Source organism: Salmo salar, chromosome ssa05 (assembly GCF_905237065.1).
Source record: "Salmo salar chromosome ssa05, Ssal_v3.1, whole genome shotgun sequence".
NCBI lineage: Eukaryota > Metazoa > Chordata > Actinopteri > Salmoniformes > Salmonidae > Salmo > Salmo salar.
In genome coordinates, this window is record NC_059446.1 from 15,943,433 (window position 1) to 15,960,555 (window position 17,123).

Sequence of the window (17,123 nt, forward strand, 5' to 3'; positions counted from 1 at the left end):
TGTGACTGTGTGCCTGTGTGACTGTGTGCCTGTGCGCCTGTGCGACTGTGCGCCTGTGCGACTGTGCGCCTGTGCGCCTGTGCGCCTGTGCGACTGTGTGCCTGTGAGCCTGTGTGACTGTGTGATTGTGCGACTGTGCGACTGTGCGCCTGTGTGACTGTGTGCCTGTGTTATTGTGCGCCTGTGTGACTGTGTGCCTGTGTGTCTGTGCGACTGTGCGCCTGTGTGCCTGTGTGATTGTGCGCCTGTGTGCCTGTGTGCCTGTGTGATTGTGCGCCTGTGTGACTGTGTGCCTGTGTGCCTGTGTGCCTGTGTGATTGTGCGCCTGTGTGACTGTGTGCCTGTGTGCCTGTGCGACTGTGTGACTGTATGTATGATGTTGTTGCTATTCTGCCTCTCCTCCAGATTTCTATGTGCCTCTGACACACACATGCACACACACACGCCACACACACACCACACACGCCACACACACACACCACACACACACGCCACACACACGCCACGCGCACACGCCACACCGAACACTTGCGCTGTGATGGTAATTGAATAATCGTGTAACAATATTCATGTTTTAACTTTATTTTCATGTAGATACACTTTATCTGGCATGGTATAATTGGATTTTTTTTGAATTTATAGACTAATCAATGCAGATGAATAGGCTATGGACATATGTCTGCATTTGTTTCTATTTTCATAGCAGTCACCTTTACACTCTCCTTGTCAATTCATTATATTATGGCCTACTTTACACTCTCCTTGTCAATTCATTATATTATGGCCTACTTTACACTCTCCTTGTCAATTCATATTATAGCCTACTTTACAGTCTCCTTGTCAATTCATTATATTATAGCCTACTTTACACTCTCCTTGTCAATTCATTATATTATGGCCTACTTTACACTCTCCTTGTCAATTCATTATATTATGGCCTACTTTACACTCTCCTTGTCAATTCATTATATTATAGCCTACTTTACACTCTCCTTGTCAATTCATTATATTATAGCCTACTTTACACTCTCCTTGTCAATTCATTATATTATGGCCTACATTACACTCTCATTGTCAATTCATTATATTATGGCCTACTTTACACTCTCCTTGTCAATTCATTATATTATAGCCTACTTTACACTCTCCTTGTCAATTCATTATACTATAGCATACTTTACACTCTCCTTGTCAATTCATTATATTATAGCCTACTTTACACTTTCCTTGTCAATTCATATTATAGCCTACTTTACAGTCTCCTTGTCAATTCATTATATTATAGCCTACTTTACACTTTCCTTGTCAATTCATATTATAGCCTACTTTACAGTCTCCTTGTCAATTCATTATATTATGGCCTACTTTACAGTCTCCTTGTCAATTCATTATATTATGGCCTACTTTACACTCTCCTTGTCAATTCATTATACTATAGCATACTTTACACTCTCCTTGTCAATTCATTATACTATAGCCTACTTTACACTCTCCTTGTCAATTCATTATACTATAGCCTACTTTACACTCTCCTTGTCAATTCATTATACTATAGCCTACTTTCAGAAAGCCTAAGCTAGACCTAAGTTTTTTCTACGTTTCAAGCAAAGGAGAAATATGTGCTGCTGTCTGACATACAATATGCTGCTGGCTTTGATGGGTCCTTTTATCTATTTCATATATAAATATACCAAAATATATATGGGGGATTGGAAATGATGCAGACAATTACATTGATGGAAGTCACAATCTATCTGCAATATTAAAGCTGATCCCCCCTCTCTGTCTATCTACCCCCCCTCTCTGTCTATCTACCCCCCCCTCTCTGTCTATCTACCCCCCCCTCTGTCTATCTACCCCCCCTCTCTGTCTCTCTACCCCCCCTCTCTGTCTCTCTACCCCCCCTCTCTGTCTATCTACCCCCCCCTCTGTCTATCTACCCCCCCTCTCTGTCTATCTACCCCCCCTCTCTGTCTCTCTACCCCCCCTCTCTGTCTCTCTACCCCCCCCTCTCTGTCTCTCTACCCCCCCTCTCTGTCTCTCTCCCTCCCCCTCTCTGTCTCTCTCTCACTCCCCCTCTCTGTCTCTCTCTCCCTCCCAGTCTCTGTCTCTCTCCCTCCCCCTCTCTGTCCATCTCCCCCCTCTCTGCCTCTCTCTCCCTCCCAGTCTCTGTCTCTCTCCCTCCCCCTCTCTGTCTCTCTCTCCCTCCCCTCTCTGTCTCTCTCTCCCTCCCCCTCTCTGTCCCTCTCCCTCCCCCTCTGTCCCTCTCCCTCCCCCTCTCTGTCCCTCTCCCTCCCCCTCTCTGTCCCTCTCCCTCCCCCTTTCTGTCTCTCTCCCTCCCCCTTTCTGTCTCTCTCCCTCCCCATCTCTGTCTCTCTCTCTCTATTTCGCCCTCTTTCATGTTAAGCATTGTTTTTATCCACATAACACTGCAAAATAGATTTAAAGGTGTGATCCGTAAGTTGTCTATCTACTCTTTATTCAAGTCAACCATTGAAATAAACCATGTGATATTTTGAAGAATATTACATTATCCCGGATAGCAAATGATTACATCATTACATTTTAGAAGTCCTCCCACAAGACCTTGAAAAATCCTCCTGTTTGCCCTATGTTAGAGAGTGTGTGGGTGTGTGTGCACGCGTGCGTGTGTGTGTGTGTATGTGTGAGTGTGAGAGAGAGATAATCTACAACTGATATTTACAGCTCAGAGATTAGTCTGGCAATCAGCCACAAAGCAATTATCAGCCAGCCAAATGAAACCATCACCTCTTAGAAAGATGTTTCTCTATGTGTTTCAAAGAAAATGTGTGTGTGTGTTATGTATATCTGTTTTCCTCTGTATGTCTCCATGTGTTTGATAGGTGTTACTCAGTAGTTTGATGGCTGCTATCAGAAGCTGGAAAGATGTTTCCAACGTGTCTGACGACAGCGCTCTCCAAGACTCTGTTGTGAGACTTCAACTAATCACATTGTTTTTATTACATCCACTCTTCATTAACCTCTATCGACATGTCAGACGCAGCCGTGGAAAGGTTTACGATGACACACACACTCACACACACACACACACACACACACACACACACACACACACACACACACACACACACACACACACACACACACACACTCACATACATACACAAGTGAGGTGAAAACACCCACTGGGATGTGTTAGCTGAACGACACAGAAAACGCATTCACAGAAATAGACACATGAACACTAGTTTTTTTTAATTGAAAACATGTCATGATCAATCTGACAAACAAGTGAGATCTCTCTATGATGAAGATGAGACAATAGGCATAAGAGTCCAGATCCTTATAATCAATCAATCAATCAATCAATCATGGATCACACCAGATTGCCAGCAACACGGGGGCTCCCGAGTAGCGCAGCGGTCTAAGGCACTGCATCGCAGTGCTTGAGGCGTCACTACAGACACCCTGGTTCAAATCCAGGCTGTATCACAACCAGCCGTGATTGGGAGTCCCATAGGGTGGTGCACAAAAATCCACAGGAGTTGTGTGGCGCAATTTCATCTTCCCAATCAAACAGTCCTTCACTCAACTTCCTCTTACTAACCACACAGTCCTTCATTCAACTTCCTCCTACTAACCGCACAGTCCGTCACTCAACTTCCTCTTCCAAACCGCACAGTCCGTCACTCAACTTCCTCTTCCAAACCGCACAGTCCTTCATTCAACTTCCTCTTCCAAACCGCACAGTCCTTCATTCAACTTCCTCTTCCAAACCGCACAGTCCTTCATTCAACTTCCTCTTCCAAACTGCACAGTCCTTCATTCAACTTCCTCTTCCAAACCGCACAGTCCTTCATTCAACTTCCTCTTCCAAACCGCACAGTCCTTCATTCAACTTCCTCTTCCAAACCGCACAGTCCTTCATTCAACTTCCTCTTCCAAACCGCACAGTCCCTCATTCAACTTCCTCTTCCAAACCTCACAGTCCTTCATTCGAACTCACACTTTCTCACACTCTTTCCATCCCGACTTCACCCTATCCCGACCTCACCCTATCCCCGACCTCACCCTGTCCCCAACCTCACCCTGTCCCCAACCTCACCCTGTCCCCGACCTCACCCTGTCCCGACCTCACCCTATCCCCGACCTCACCCTGTCCCGACCTCACCCTGTCCCCGACCTCACCCTATCCCGACCTCACCCTGTCCCCGACCTCACCCTATCCCCGACCTCACCCTATCCCCGACCTCACCCTATCCCCGAACTCACCCTGTCCCCGACCTCACCCTGTCCCGACCTCACCCTGTCCTCGACCTCACCCTATCCCGACCTCACCCTGTCCCCGACCTCACCCTATCCCGACCTCACCCTATCCCGACCTCACCCTGTCCCCGACCTCACCCTATCCCCGACCTCACCCTGTCCCGACCTCACCCTGTCCCCGACCTCACCTTGTCCCCGACCTCACCCTATCCCGACCTCACCCTATCCCGACCTCACCCTGTCCCCGACCTCACCCTGTCCCCGACCTCACCCTATCCCGACCTCACCCTGTCCCCGACCTCACCCTATCCCCGACCTCATCCCTATCCCGACCTCACCCTGTCCCGACCTCACCCTATCCCGACCTCACCCTATCCCCGTCCTCACCCTGTCCCCGACCTCACCCTGTCCCCGACCCTACCCTGTCCCCGACCTCACCCTGTCCCCGACCTCACCCTATCCCCGACCTCACCCTGTCCCGACCTCACCCTGTCCCGACCTCACCCTATCCCCGACCTCACCCTGTCCCCGACCTCACCCTGTCCCCGACCTCACCCTGTCCCCGACCTCACCCTGTCCCCGACCTCACCCTGTCCCAACCTCACCCTATCCCCGACCTCACCCTGTCCCGCCCTCACCCTGTCCCCGACCTCACCCTGTCCCGACCTCACCCTATCCCCGACCTCACCCTATCCCCTCACCCTGTCCCCGACCTCACCCTGTCCCTGACCTCACCCTGTCCCGACCTCACCCTATCCCCGACCTCACCCTATCCCCGACCTCACCCTGTCCCCGACCTCACCCTATCCCGACCTCACCCTGTCCCCGACCTCACCCTGTCCCGACCTCACCCTGTCCCCGACCTCACCCTATCCCCGACCTCACCCTGTCCCCGACCTCACCCTGTCCGCGACCTCACCCTATCCCCGACCTCACCCTGTCCCGACCTCACCCTGTCCCGACCTCACCCTATCCCCGACCTCACCCTATCCCCGACCTCACCCTGTCCCAACCTCACCCTATCCCCGACCTCACCCTATCCCCGAACACATCCTATTCCGACCTCACCCAGTCAACCAACCAACAACTCAAATCAATCAATATCTCTCCTACCTGATTCATGGTCAGACTTGTAGTCATTGTCTGAGTCAGTGAGTGTGAGCACTGAGTTTTCTCTGCTGGACAGTCCTGAGCTATGTCTGCTCTTCACTCCTCCTCCTGGTCCTCCTACTGTTCCTCCTCCCCACAGCTGGATGGCTCTCTCTGGGGACAGGGGCCCCTCTGGGTCAGAGTCTGCATCAGGGTCTGACCCCGCGCTGAGGGAGTAGCCCCTCTGGAGCAGGCCCAGGTCAGGACAGTAGGTTGGGGCTGCAGGGTGAACAGGCGCTGGGTCGCAAACGCCAAGTTCAGCCAGCGTGTGGAAGTGACCGCCTGTGTGAGCGAAAGGAGTGTGTGTCATGGCATGCACTAGTGCAAGGATTCAAGCAGGCAAGCAAGCACAAATGCACACAGTACTAAAAGCAAAAACACAGCATGTTAACTCTGGCGATAGAAGGTTGAGGTACAGAATGACTCAGGATATCTGAAATGAGGATTAATGTCTTTGCATACTTCCATGCCTATACTGTTCCTGTTCCTATACTGTTCCTATACTCTTCCTGTTCCTATACTGTTCCTGTACTGATCCTGTAATGTTCCTGTTCCTATACAGTTCCTGTTCCTATGCTGTTTCTGATCTTATACTGTTTCTCTACTATTCCTGTTCCTATGTTGTTCATGTTCAAAAACTGTTCCTGTTCATATACTGATCCAATAATGTTCCTGATCGAACACTGTTCCAATACTGTTACTGTTCCTATACTGTTCTTGTTCCTATAATATTCCTGTTCCAATACTGTTCCTATACTGTTCCTATACTGTTCCAATCCTGATCCTGTAATGTTCCTGTTCCTATACTGTTCCAATACTGATCCTGTGATGTTCCTGTTCCTATACTGTTACTGTTCCTATACTGTTCCAATACTGTTCCTGTTCATATACTGTTCCAATACTGTTCCTGTTCCTATACTGTTCCAATACTGTTCCTGTTCATATACTGTTCCAATACTGTTCCAATACTGTTCCTGTTCATATACTGTTCCAAAACTCTTCCTGTTCATATACTGTTCCAATACTGTTACTGTTCCTATACTGTTCCAATAAGTTCCTGTTCATATACTGTTCCAAGAATGTTCCTATACTGTTCCAATACTGTTACTGTTCCTATACTGCTGCTCTACTGTTACTGTTCCTATACTGTTCCAATACTGTTCCTGTTCATATACTGTTCCTGTTCATATACTGTTCCTGTTCATATACTGTTCCAATACTGTTCCTGTTCATATACTGTTCCAATTCGTTTCCTGTTCATTTCCTGTTCCAATACTGTTCCTGTTCATATACTGTTCCAATATTGTTACTGTTCCTATACTGTTCTTGTTCCTATAATGTTCCTGTTCCAATACTGTTCCTATACTGTTCCAATCCTGATCCTGTAATGTTCCTGTTCCTATATTGTTCCAATACTGATCCTGTAATGTTCCTGTTCCTATACTGTTACTGTTCCTATACTGTTCCAATACTGTTCCTGTTCATATACTGTTCCAATACTGTTCCAATACTGTTCCTGTTCATATACTGTTCCAAAACTCTTCCTGTTCATATACTGTTCCAATACTGTTACTGTTCCTATACTGTTCCAATACTGTTCCTGTTCATATACTGTTCCAATACTGTTACTGTTCCTATACTGTTCCCTTACTGTTCCTGTTCATATACTGTTCCTGTTTCTATACTGTTCCTATACTGTTACTGTTCATATACTGTTCCAGTTCATATACTGTTCCAATACTCTTACTGTTCCTATACTGTTCCAATACTGTTACTGTTCATATACTGTTCCAATACTGTTCCATTACTGTTCCTGTTCCTATACTGTTCCTATACTGTTCCAATACTCGTACTGTTCCTATACTGTTCCAATACTGTTACTGTTCATATACTGTTCCAATACTGTTCCATTACTGTTACTGTTCCTATACTGTTCCTGTTCATATACTGTTCCTGTTCATATACTGTTCCAATACTGTTCCTGTTCATATACTGTTCCAATTCGTTTCCTGTTCATTTCCTGTTACAATACTGTTCCTGTTCATATACTGTTCCAATACTGTTACTGTTCCTATACTGTTCCCTTACTGTTCCTGTTCATATACTATTCCAATACTGGTCCTGTTTCTATACTGTTCCTATTCTGTTACTGTTCCTATACTGTTCCAATACTGTTCCTGTTCATATACTGTTCCAATACTCTTACTGTTCCTATACTGTTCCAATACTGTTACTGTTCATATACTGTTCCAATACTGTTTCTGTTCATATACTGTTCCAATACTGTTCCTGTTCCTATACTGTTCCAATACTGTTACTGTTCCTATATTGTTCATATACTGTTCCAATAGGGTTACTGTTCCTATACTGTTCCAATACGGTTCCTGTTCATATACTGTTCCTATACTGTTCCTCTACTGTTCCTGTTCCTATACTGTTCCAATATTGTTCCTGTTCCTATGCTGTTCCAATACTGTTCCTGTTAATATACTGTTCCTAGACTGTTCCTGTTCCAATACTGTTCCTGTTCATATACTTTTCTAATACTGTTCTTGTTCCTATACTGTTCCAATACTGTTCCTGTTCCTATACTGTTCCAATATTGTTCCTGTTCCTATGCTGTTCCAATACTGTTCCTGTTAATATACTGTTCCTAGACTGTTCCTGTTCCAATACTGTTCCTGTTCATATACTTTTCTAATACTGTTCTTGTTCCTATACTGTTCCAATACTGTTCCTGTTCCTATTCTGTTCCAATACTGTTCCTGTTCCTATAATGTTCCTATACTGATCCTGTAATGTTCCTGTACCTATACAGTTCCGGTTCCTATGCTGTTTCTGTTCTCATAATGTCTCTATACTGTTCCTGTTCCTATATTGTTCATGTTCCAATACTGTTCCTGTTCATATACTGTTCCAATACTGTTCCTGATCATATAATATTCCAATACTGTTACTGTTCCTATACTGTTCCAATACTGTTCTTGTTCCTATTATGTTCCTGTTCCAATACTGTTCCTATACTATTCCTATACTTTTCCAATACTGATCCTGTCACATTCCTTTCCTATACTGTTCCAACACTGTTACTGTTCCTATACTGTTCCAATACTGTTCCTGTTCATATACTGTTCCAATACTGTTACTGTTCCTATACTGTTCCAATTCTGTTCCTGTTCATATACTGTTCCAATACTGTTACTGTTCCTAAACTGTTCCAATACTGTTACTGTTCCTATACTGTTCCAATACTGTTCCAGTTCATATACTGCTCCTGTTCATATACTGTCCCAATACTGTTACTGTTCCTATACTGTTCCTATACTGTTCCCTAACTGTTCCTGTTCATATACTGTTCCAATACTGTTCCTGTTTCTATACTGTTCCTATACTGTTACTGTTCCTATACTGTTCCAATACTGTTCCTGTTCCTATACTGTTCCAATACTCTTACTGTTCCTATACTGTTCCAATACTCTTACTGTTCCTATACTGTTCCAATACTCTTACTGTTCCTATACTGTTCCAATACTGTTACTGTTCATATACTGTTCCAATACTGTTCCTGTTCCTATACTGTTCCAATATTGTTCCTGTTCCTATACTGTTCATGTTCATATACAGTTCCAATACTGTTACTGTTCCTATACTATTCCAATACGGTTCCTGTTCATATACTGTTCCAATACTGTTACTGTTCCTATACTGTTCCTGTTCATATACTGTTCCAATACTGTTACTGTTCCTATACTGTTCCTCTACTGTTACTGTTCATATACTGTTCCAATACTGTTCCTGTTCATATACTGTTCCAATACTGATCCTGTTCCTATACTGTTCCTCTACTGTTTCTGTTCATATACTGTTCCAATACTGTTCCTGTCCATATACTGTTACAATACTGTTACTGTTCCTATACTGTTCCTCTACTGTTCCTGTTCATATACTGTTCCAATACGGTTCCTGTTCATATACTGTTCCAATACTGTTACTGTTCCTTATCTGTTCCTCTACTGTTCCTGTTCCTATACTGTTCCAATACTGTTCCTGTTCCTATACTGTTCCAATACTGTTCCTGTTCATATACTGTTCCAATACTGTTACTTTTCCTATACTGTTCCAATACGGTTCCTGCTCATATACTGTTCCAATACTGTTCCTATACTGTTCCTCTACTGTTACTCTTCATATACTGTTCCAATACTGTTCCTGTTCCTATACAGTTCCTCTACTGTTACTGTTCATATACTGTTCCAATACTGTTACTGTTCCTATACTGTTCCAATACTGTTACTGTTCCTATACTGTTCCAATACTGTTCCTGTTCATATACTGTTCCAATACTGTTACTGTCCCTATACTGATACTGTTCCAATACTGTTCTTGTTCCTATACTGTTCCAATACTGTTCCGTTTCATATACTGTTCCTGTTAATATGCTGTTTCAATACTGTTACTGTTCCTATACTGTTACTGTTCCTATACTGTTCCAATACTGTTCCTGTTCCTATTCTGTTCCAATACTGTTCCTGTTCCTATACTGTTCTTATACTGATCCTGTAATGTTCCTGTACCTATACAGTTCTGGTTCCTATGCTGTTTCTGTTCTTATACTGTCTTTGTTCCTGTTCCTATATTGTTCATGTTCCAATACTGTTCCTGTTCATATACAGTTCCTATACTGTTCCTATACTGTTCCTATACTGTTACTGTTCCTATACTGTTCCTGTTCCTATTCTGTTCCAATACTGTTCCTGTTCCTATACTGTTCTTATACTGATCCTGTAATGTTCCTGTACCTATACAGTTCTGGTTCCTATGCTGTTTCTGTTATTATACTGTCTCTGTTCCTGTTCCTATATTGTTCATGTTCCAATATTGTTACTGTGCCTATACTGATACTGTTCCAATACTGTTCTTGTTCCTATGCTGTTCCAATACTGTTACTGTTCATATACTGTTCCAATACTGTTCCTGTTCCTATACTGTTCCAATATTGTTCCTGTTCCTATACTGTTCCAATACTGTTCATGTTCATATACTGTTCCAATACTGTTACTGTTCCTATACTATTCCAATACGGTTCCTGTTCATATACTGTTCCAATACTGTTACTGTTCCTATACTGTTCCAATACTGTTCCTGTTCATATACTGTTCCAATACTGTTACTGTTCTTATACTGTTCCTCTACTGTTCCTGTTCATATAGTGTTCCAATACTGTTACTTTTCCTATACTGTTCCAATACGGTTCCTGTTCATATACTGTTCCAATACTGTTCGTATACTGTTCCAATACTGTTACTGTTCCTATACTGTTCCTCTACTGTTACTGTTCATATACTGTTTCAATACTGTTCCTGTTCCTATACTGTTCCTCTACTGTTACTGTTCATATACTGTTCCAATACTGTTACTGTTCCTATACTGTTCCAATACTGTTACTGTTCCTATACTGTTCCAATACTGTTCCTGTTCATATACTGTTCCAATACTGTTACTGTCCCTATACTGTTCTTGTTCCTATACTGTTCCAATACTGTTCCGCTTCATATACTGTTCCTGTTAATATACTGTTTCAATACTGTTACTGTTCCTATACTGTTACTGTTCCTATACTGTTCCAATACTGTTCTTGTTCCTATACTGTTCCAATACTGTTTCTGTTCATATACTTTTCCAATACTGTTCTTGTTCCTATACTATTCCAATACTGGTACTGTTCCTATACTGTTCCTTTACTGTTACTGTTGCTATACTGTTCCAATACTGTTCCTGTTCATATACTGTTCCAATACTGTTCTTGTTCCTATACTGTTCCAATACTGTTACTGTTCCTATACTGTTCCTATACTGTTACTGTTCCTATACTGTTCCTCTACTGTTCCTGTTCCTATACTGTTCCAATACTGTTCCTGTTCCTATACTGTTCCAATACTGTTCCTGTTCATATACTGTTCCAATACTGTTACTTTTCCTATACTGTTCCAATACGGTTCCTGCTCATATACTGTTCCAATACTGTTCCTATACTGTTCCTCTACTGTTACTCTTCATATACTGTTCCAATACTGTTCCTGTTCCTATACAGTTCCTCTACTGTTACTGTTCATATACTGTTCCAATACTGTTACTGTTCCTATACTGTTCCAATACTGTTACTGTTCCTATACTGTTCCAATACTGTTCCTGTTCATATACTGTTCCAATACTGTTACTGTCCCTATACTGATACTGTTCCAATACTGTTCTTGTTCCTATACTGTTCCAATACTGTTCCGTTTCATATACTGTTCCTGTTAATATGCTGTTTCAATACTGTTACTGTTCCTATACTGTTACTGTTCCTATACTGTTCCAATACTGTTCCTGTTCCTATTCTGTTCCAATACTGTTCCTGTTCCTATACTGTTCTTATACTGATCCTGTAATGTTCCTGTACCTATACAGTTCTGGTTCCTATGCTGTTTCTGTTCTTATACTGTCTTTGTTCCTGTTCCTATATTGTTCATGTTCCAATACTGTTCCTGTTCATATACAGTTCCTATACTGTTCCTATACTGTTCCTATACTGTTACTGTTCCTATACTGTTCCTGTTCCTATTCTGTTCCAATACTGTTCCTGTTCCTATACTGTTCTTATACTGATCCTGTAATGTTCCTGTACCTATACAGTTCTGGTTCCTATGCTGTTTCTGTTATTATACTGTCTCTGTTCCTGTTCCTATATTGTTCATGTTCCAATATTGTTACTGTCCCTATACTGATACTGTTCCAATACTGTTCTTGTTCCTATGCTGTTCCAATACTGTTACTGTTCATATACTGTTCCAATACTGTTCCTGTTCCTATACTGTTCCAATATTGTTCCTGTTCCTATACTGTTCCAATACTGTTCATGTTCATATACTGTTCCAATACTGTTACTGTTCCTATACTATTCCAATACGGTTCCTGTTCATATACTGTTCCAATACTGTTACTGTTCCTATACTGTTCCAATACTGTTCCTGTTCATATACTGTTCCAATACTGTTACTGTTCTTATACTGTTCCTCTACTGTTCCTGTTCATATACTGTTCCAATACTGTTACTTTTCCTATACTGTTCCAATACGGTTCCTGTTCATATACTGTTCCAATACTGTTCGTATACTGTTCCAATACTGTTACTGTTCCTATACTGTTCCTCTACTGTTACTGTTCATATACTGTTTCAATACTGTTCCTGTTCCTATACTGTTCCTCTACTGTTACTGTTCATATACTGTTCCAATACTGTTACTGTTCCTATACTGTTCCAATACTGTTACTGTTCCTATACTGTTCCAATACTGTTCCTGTTCATATACTGTTCCAATACTGTTACTGTCCCTATACTGTTCTTGTTCCTATACTGTTCCAATACTGTTCCGCTTCATATACTGTTCCTGTTAATATACTGTTTCAATACTGTTACTGTTCCTATACTGTTACTGTTCCTATACTGTTCCAATACTGTTCTTGTTCCTATACTGTTCCAATACTGTTTCTGTTCATATACTTTTCCAATACGGTTCTTGTTCCTATACTATTCCAATACTGGTACTGTTCCTATACTGTTCCTTTACTGTTACTGTTGCTATACTGTTCCAATACTGTTCCTGTTCATATACTGTTCCAATACTGTTCTTGTTCCTATACTGTTCCAATACTGTTACTGTTCCTATACTGTTCCTATACTGTTACTGTTCCTATACTGTTCCAATACTGTTCCTGTTCCTATTCTGTTCCAATACTGTTCCTGTTCCTATACTGTTCTTATACTGATCCTGTAATGTTCCTGTACCTATACAGTTCTGGTTCCTATGCTGTTTCTGTTCTTATACTGTCTTTGTTCCTGTTCCTATATTGTTCATGTTCCAATACTGTTCCTGTTCATATACAGTTCCTATACTGTTCCTATACTGTTACTGTTCCTATACTGTTCCAATACTGTTCCTGTTCCTATTCTGTTCCAATACTGTTCCTGTTCCTATACTGTTCTTATACTGATCCTGTAATGTTCCTGTACCTATACAGTTCTGGTTCCTATGCTGTTTCTGTTCTTATACTGTCTCTGTTCCTGTTCCTATATTGTTCATGTTCCAATACTGTTACTGTCCCTATACTGATACTGTTCCAATACTGTTCTTGTTCCTATGCTGTTCCAAAACTGTTCTTGTTCCTATACTGTTCCAATACTGTTCCTGTTCATATACTGTACCTAGACTGTTCCTGTTCCTATACTGTTCCAATACTGTTCCTGTTCATATACTTTTCCAATACTGTTCTTGTTCCTATACTATTCCAATACTGGTACTGTTCCTATACTGTTCCTTTACTGTTACTGTTGCTATACTGTTCCAATACTGTTCCTGTTCATATACTGTTCCAATACTGTTACTGTTCCTATACTGTTCCTATACTGTTACTGTTCCTATACTGTTCCAATACTGTTCCTGTTCCTATTCTGTTCCAATACTGTTCCTGTTCCTATACTGTTCCTATACTGATCCTGTAATGTTCCTGTACCTATACAGTTCTGGTTCCTATGCTGTTTCTGTTCTTATACTGTCTTTGTTCCTGTTCCTATATTGTTCATGTTCCAATACTGTTCCTGATCATATACCGTTCCTATACTGTTACTATACTGTTCCAATACTATTCCGGTTCCTATAATGTTCCTATGCTGTTACTGTTCCTGTACTTTTCATGTTTCTATACTGTTCCTGATCCTATACTGTTCCTGTTCCTATACTGTTCCTATAATGTTCCTGTTCCAATACTGTTCCAATAATGTTCCTGGACTATTCATGTTCCTATACTATTCCTGTTCCTATAATGCCCCTGTTCCTATACTGTTACTTGTCCTAAACTTTTCCTGTTCCTTTACTGTTCCTATACTGTTCCTTTTCATATTCTGTTCTGTTCCTAAACTGTTCCTGTTCCTACACTTTTTCTAGACTGTTCATGTTCCTGTACCGTTCCTGTTCTTATACTGTTCCTGTTTCTATACTTTCATGTTCCTAAACTGTTCCTGTTCCTGTACTATCCCTATTCTCTTCCTGTTCCTATACCGTTCCCATACTGTTCCAAAACTGCACCTGTTCCTATATTGTTCCTGTTCCATTACTGTTCCTAGACCGTTCCTGTCCTATATTGGTCAAATACTGTTCTGTACTACTCCTGTTCCTATACTATTCATGTCCTTATACTGTTCCTGTTCCTATACTGATCCTATACTTTTATTGTTCCAATACTGTTCCAATACTGTTCCTGTTCCAATACTGTTCCTAGACTGTTCCTGTTCCTATACTGTTCCTGTTCATATACTGTTCCTGTTCCTATACTGTCCCTATCCTGTTCATTTTCCTATAATAATCCTGTTCCTATACTATTCCTATACTCCAATAGTGTTCCTCTACTATTCCCTATAATGTCCCTATACTGTTCCTATACTGTACCTGTTCCTATACTGTTCCTATACTGATCCTATACTTTTCCTGTTCCTATACTGTTCCTGTTCCAAATGCTGTTCTTATACTGTTCCAATACTGTTCATGTTCATACACTGTTCCTATTCATATACTGTTCATATACTGTTCTTGTTCCTATACTATTCTCATTCCTATACTATTCATGTTCCTATACGGTTCCTGTTCCTATACTGTTCCTGTTCCTTTACTGTTTCTGTTCCTATACTGTTCAAATAATGTTCTTATTCCTTTACTGTTCCTGTTCCTTTACTGTTCCTGTTCCTATACTGTTCCTATACTGTCACTGTTCCTATCCTTTTCATGTTCCTATACTGTTCCTGTTGTTGTACTGTTACTGTTCCTATACTGTTTCTATACTGTTACTGTTCCTTTACTGTTCCTGTTCCTATACTGTTCCTATACTGTCACTGTTCCTATCCTTTTCATGTTCCTATACTGTTCCTGTTGTTGTACTGTTACTGTTCCTATACTGTTACTGTTCCTATACTGTTTCTATACTGTTACTGTTCCTATACTGTTACTCTTCCTATAAATGCCATGTTCCTTTACGGTTCCTATACTATTCCTGTTACTATGCTGTTCATGTTCCTATAGTTTTCCAATACTATTCCCATACTATTCTGTTCAAATACTGTTCCTATTTATATACTGTTCCTATACTATTCCCGTTCCTATACGGTTCCTGTTCCTTTACTGTTCCTGTACCAATACTGCTCAAATACTGTTCCTGTTCCTTTACTGTTCCTATGCTGTTCATGTGCGTATAATATTCATGTTCCTATACTTTTCAAGTTCCTATACGGTTCCTGGTCCTATACTGTTCCTGTTCCTCTACTATTCCTGTCCCTATAATGTTCATATACTGTTCCTGTTCCTATACTGTTCCTAAAATGATCCTATACTGTTACCATTCCTATACTGCTCCAAAACTGTTCCTGTTCCTATACTGTTCCTGTTCCAAAACTGTTCATATACTTTTCCAATACTGTTCATGTTCATACACTGTTCCTGTTCCTATACTGTTCCTGTTCCTATACTATTCCCGTTCCTATACTATTCATGTACCTATACGGTTCCTGTTCAAATAATGTTCCTGTTCCTGTACTGTTGCTGTTCCTTTACTGTTCATGTTTCTATACTGTTCAAATACTGTTCCTGTTCCTATACTGTTCAAATAATGTTCCTGTTCCTATACTGTTCCTATACTTTTCAAGTTCCTATACTGTACCTGTTCCTATACTGTTCCTGTTCCAATACTGTTCCTAGACTGTTCCTGTTCCTATACTGTTCCTGTTCCAATACTGTTCCTAGACTGTTCCTGTTCATATACTGTTCCAATACTCTTCCTGTTCATATAATGTTCCTGTTCCTATACGGTTCCTATCCTGTTCATGTTCCTTTAATATTCCTGTCCCTATACTATTCATGTCCCTATACAGTTCCTGTTCCTATACTGTTCCCGTTCCTATACTGTTCCTGTTCCTTTACTGTTCCAGTTCCTATAAAGTTTCTATACTATTCCTGTCCCTATACTGTTCCTATACTGTTCCTGTTCCTATACTGATCATATACTGTTACCGTTCCTATACTGTTCCTGTTCCTGTTCCTATACTGTTCCTGTTCCAATCCTGTTCCTGTTCCAATACTGTTCCTAGCCAGTTCCTGTTCCTATACTGTTCCTGTTCCAATACTGTTCCTATTCCTATACTGTTCCTGTTCCTTTACTGTTCCTGTTCCTATACTGTTCAAATATTTCTCTGTTCCTATACCGTTCCTGTTCCTTTACTGTTCCTGTTCCTATACTGTTCAAATACTGTTCCTGTTCCTATACTGTTCCTGTTCCTTTACTGTTCCTGTTCCTATACTGTTCAAATACGGTTCTTGTTCCTATACTGTTCCAATACTGTTCCTGTTCCTATACTGTTCCTGTTCCTATACTTTTAACATTCCTATACTGTTCATGTTCCAATACTATTCCTGTTTCTATACTGTTACTGTTCCTATACTTTTAGTGTTCCTATACTGTTCCTGTTCCTGTTCCTTTCCTGTTCAAATACTGTTCCTGTTCCTATACTGTTCAAATAATGTTCTTGTTCCCATACTGTTTCTATGCTGATACTGTTCCTATACTGTTCCAATACTATTCCTGTTTCTATACTTTTACTGTTCCTATACTTTTAGTGTTCCTATACTGTTCCTGTTCCTTTC

At 41.3% G+C, this 17,123-nt stretch overlaps 1 protein-coding gene across 1 annotated transcript in view; it reads right to left on the bottom strand.

Moving 5' to 3' along the window:
- Positions 1-17,123, bottom strand: part of LOC123743081 (teneurin-2) — a 191,101-nt gene that overhangs the window by 18,445 nt on the left and 155,533 nt on the right. Inside the window, exon 3 of the mRNA XM_045717936.1 lies at positions 5,362-5,679. Within this exon, the coding sequence (XP_045573892.1) occupies positions 5,362-5,679 (318 nt within the window). The remainder of the gene's footprint in view (positions 1-5,361; positions 5,680-17,123) is intronic.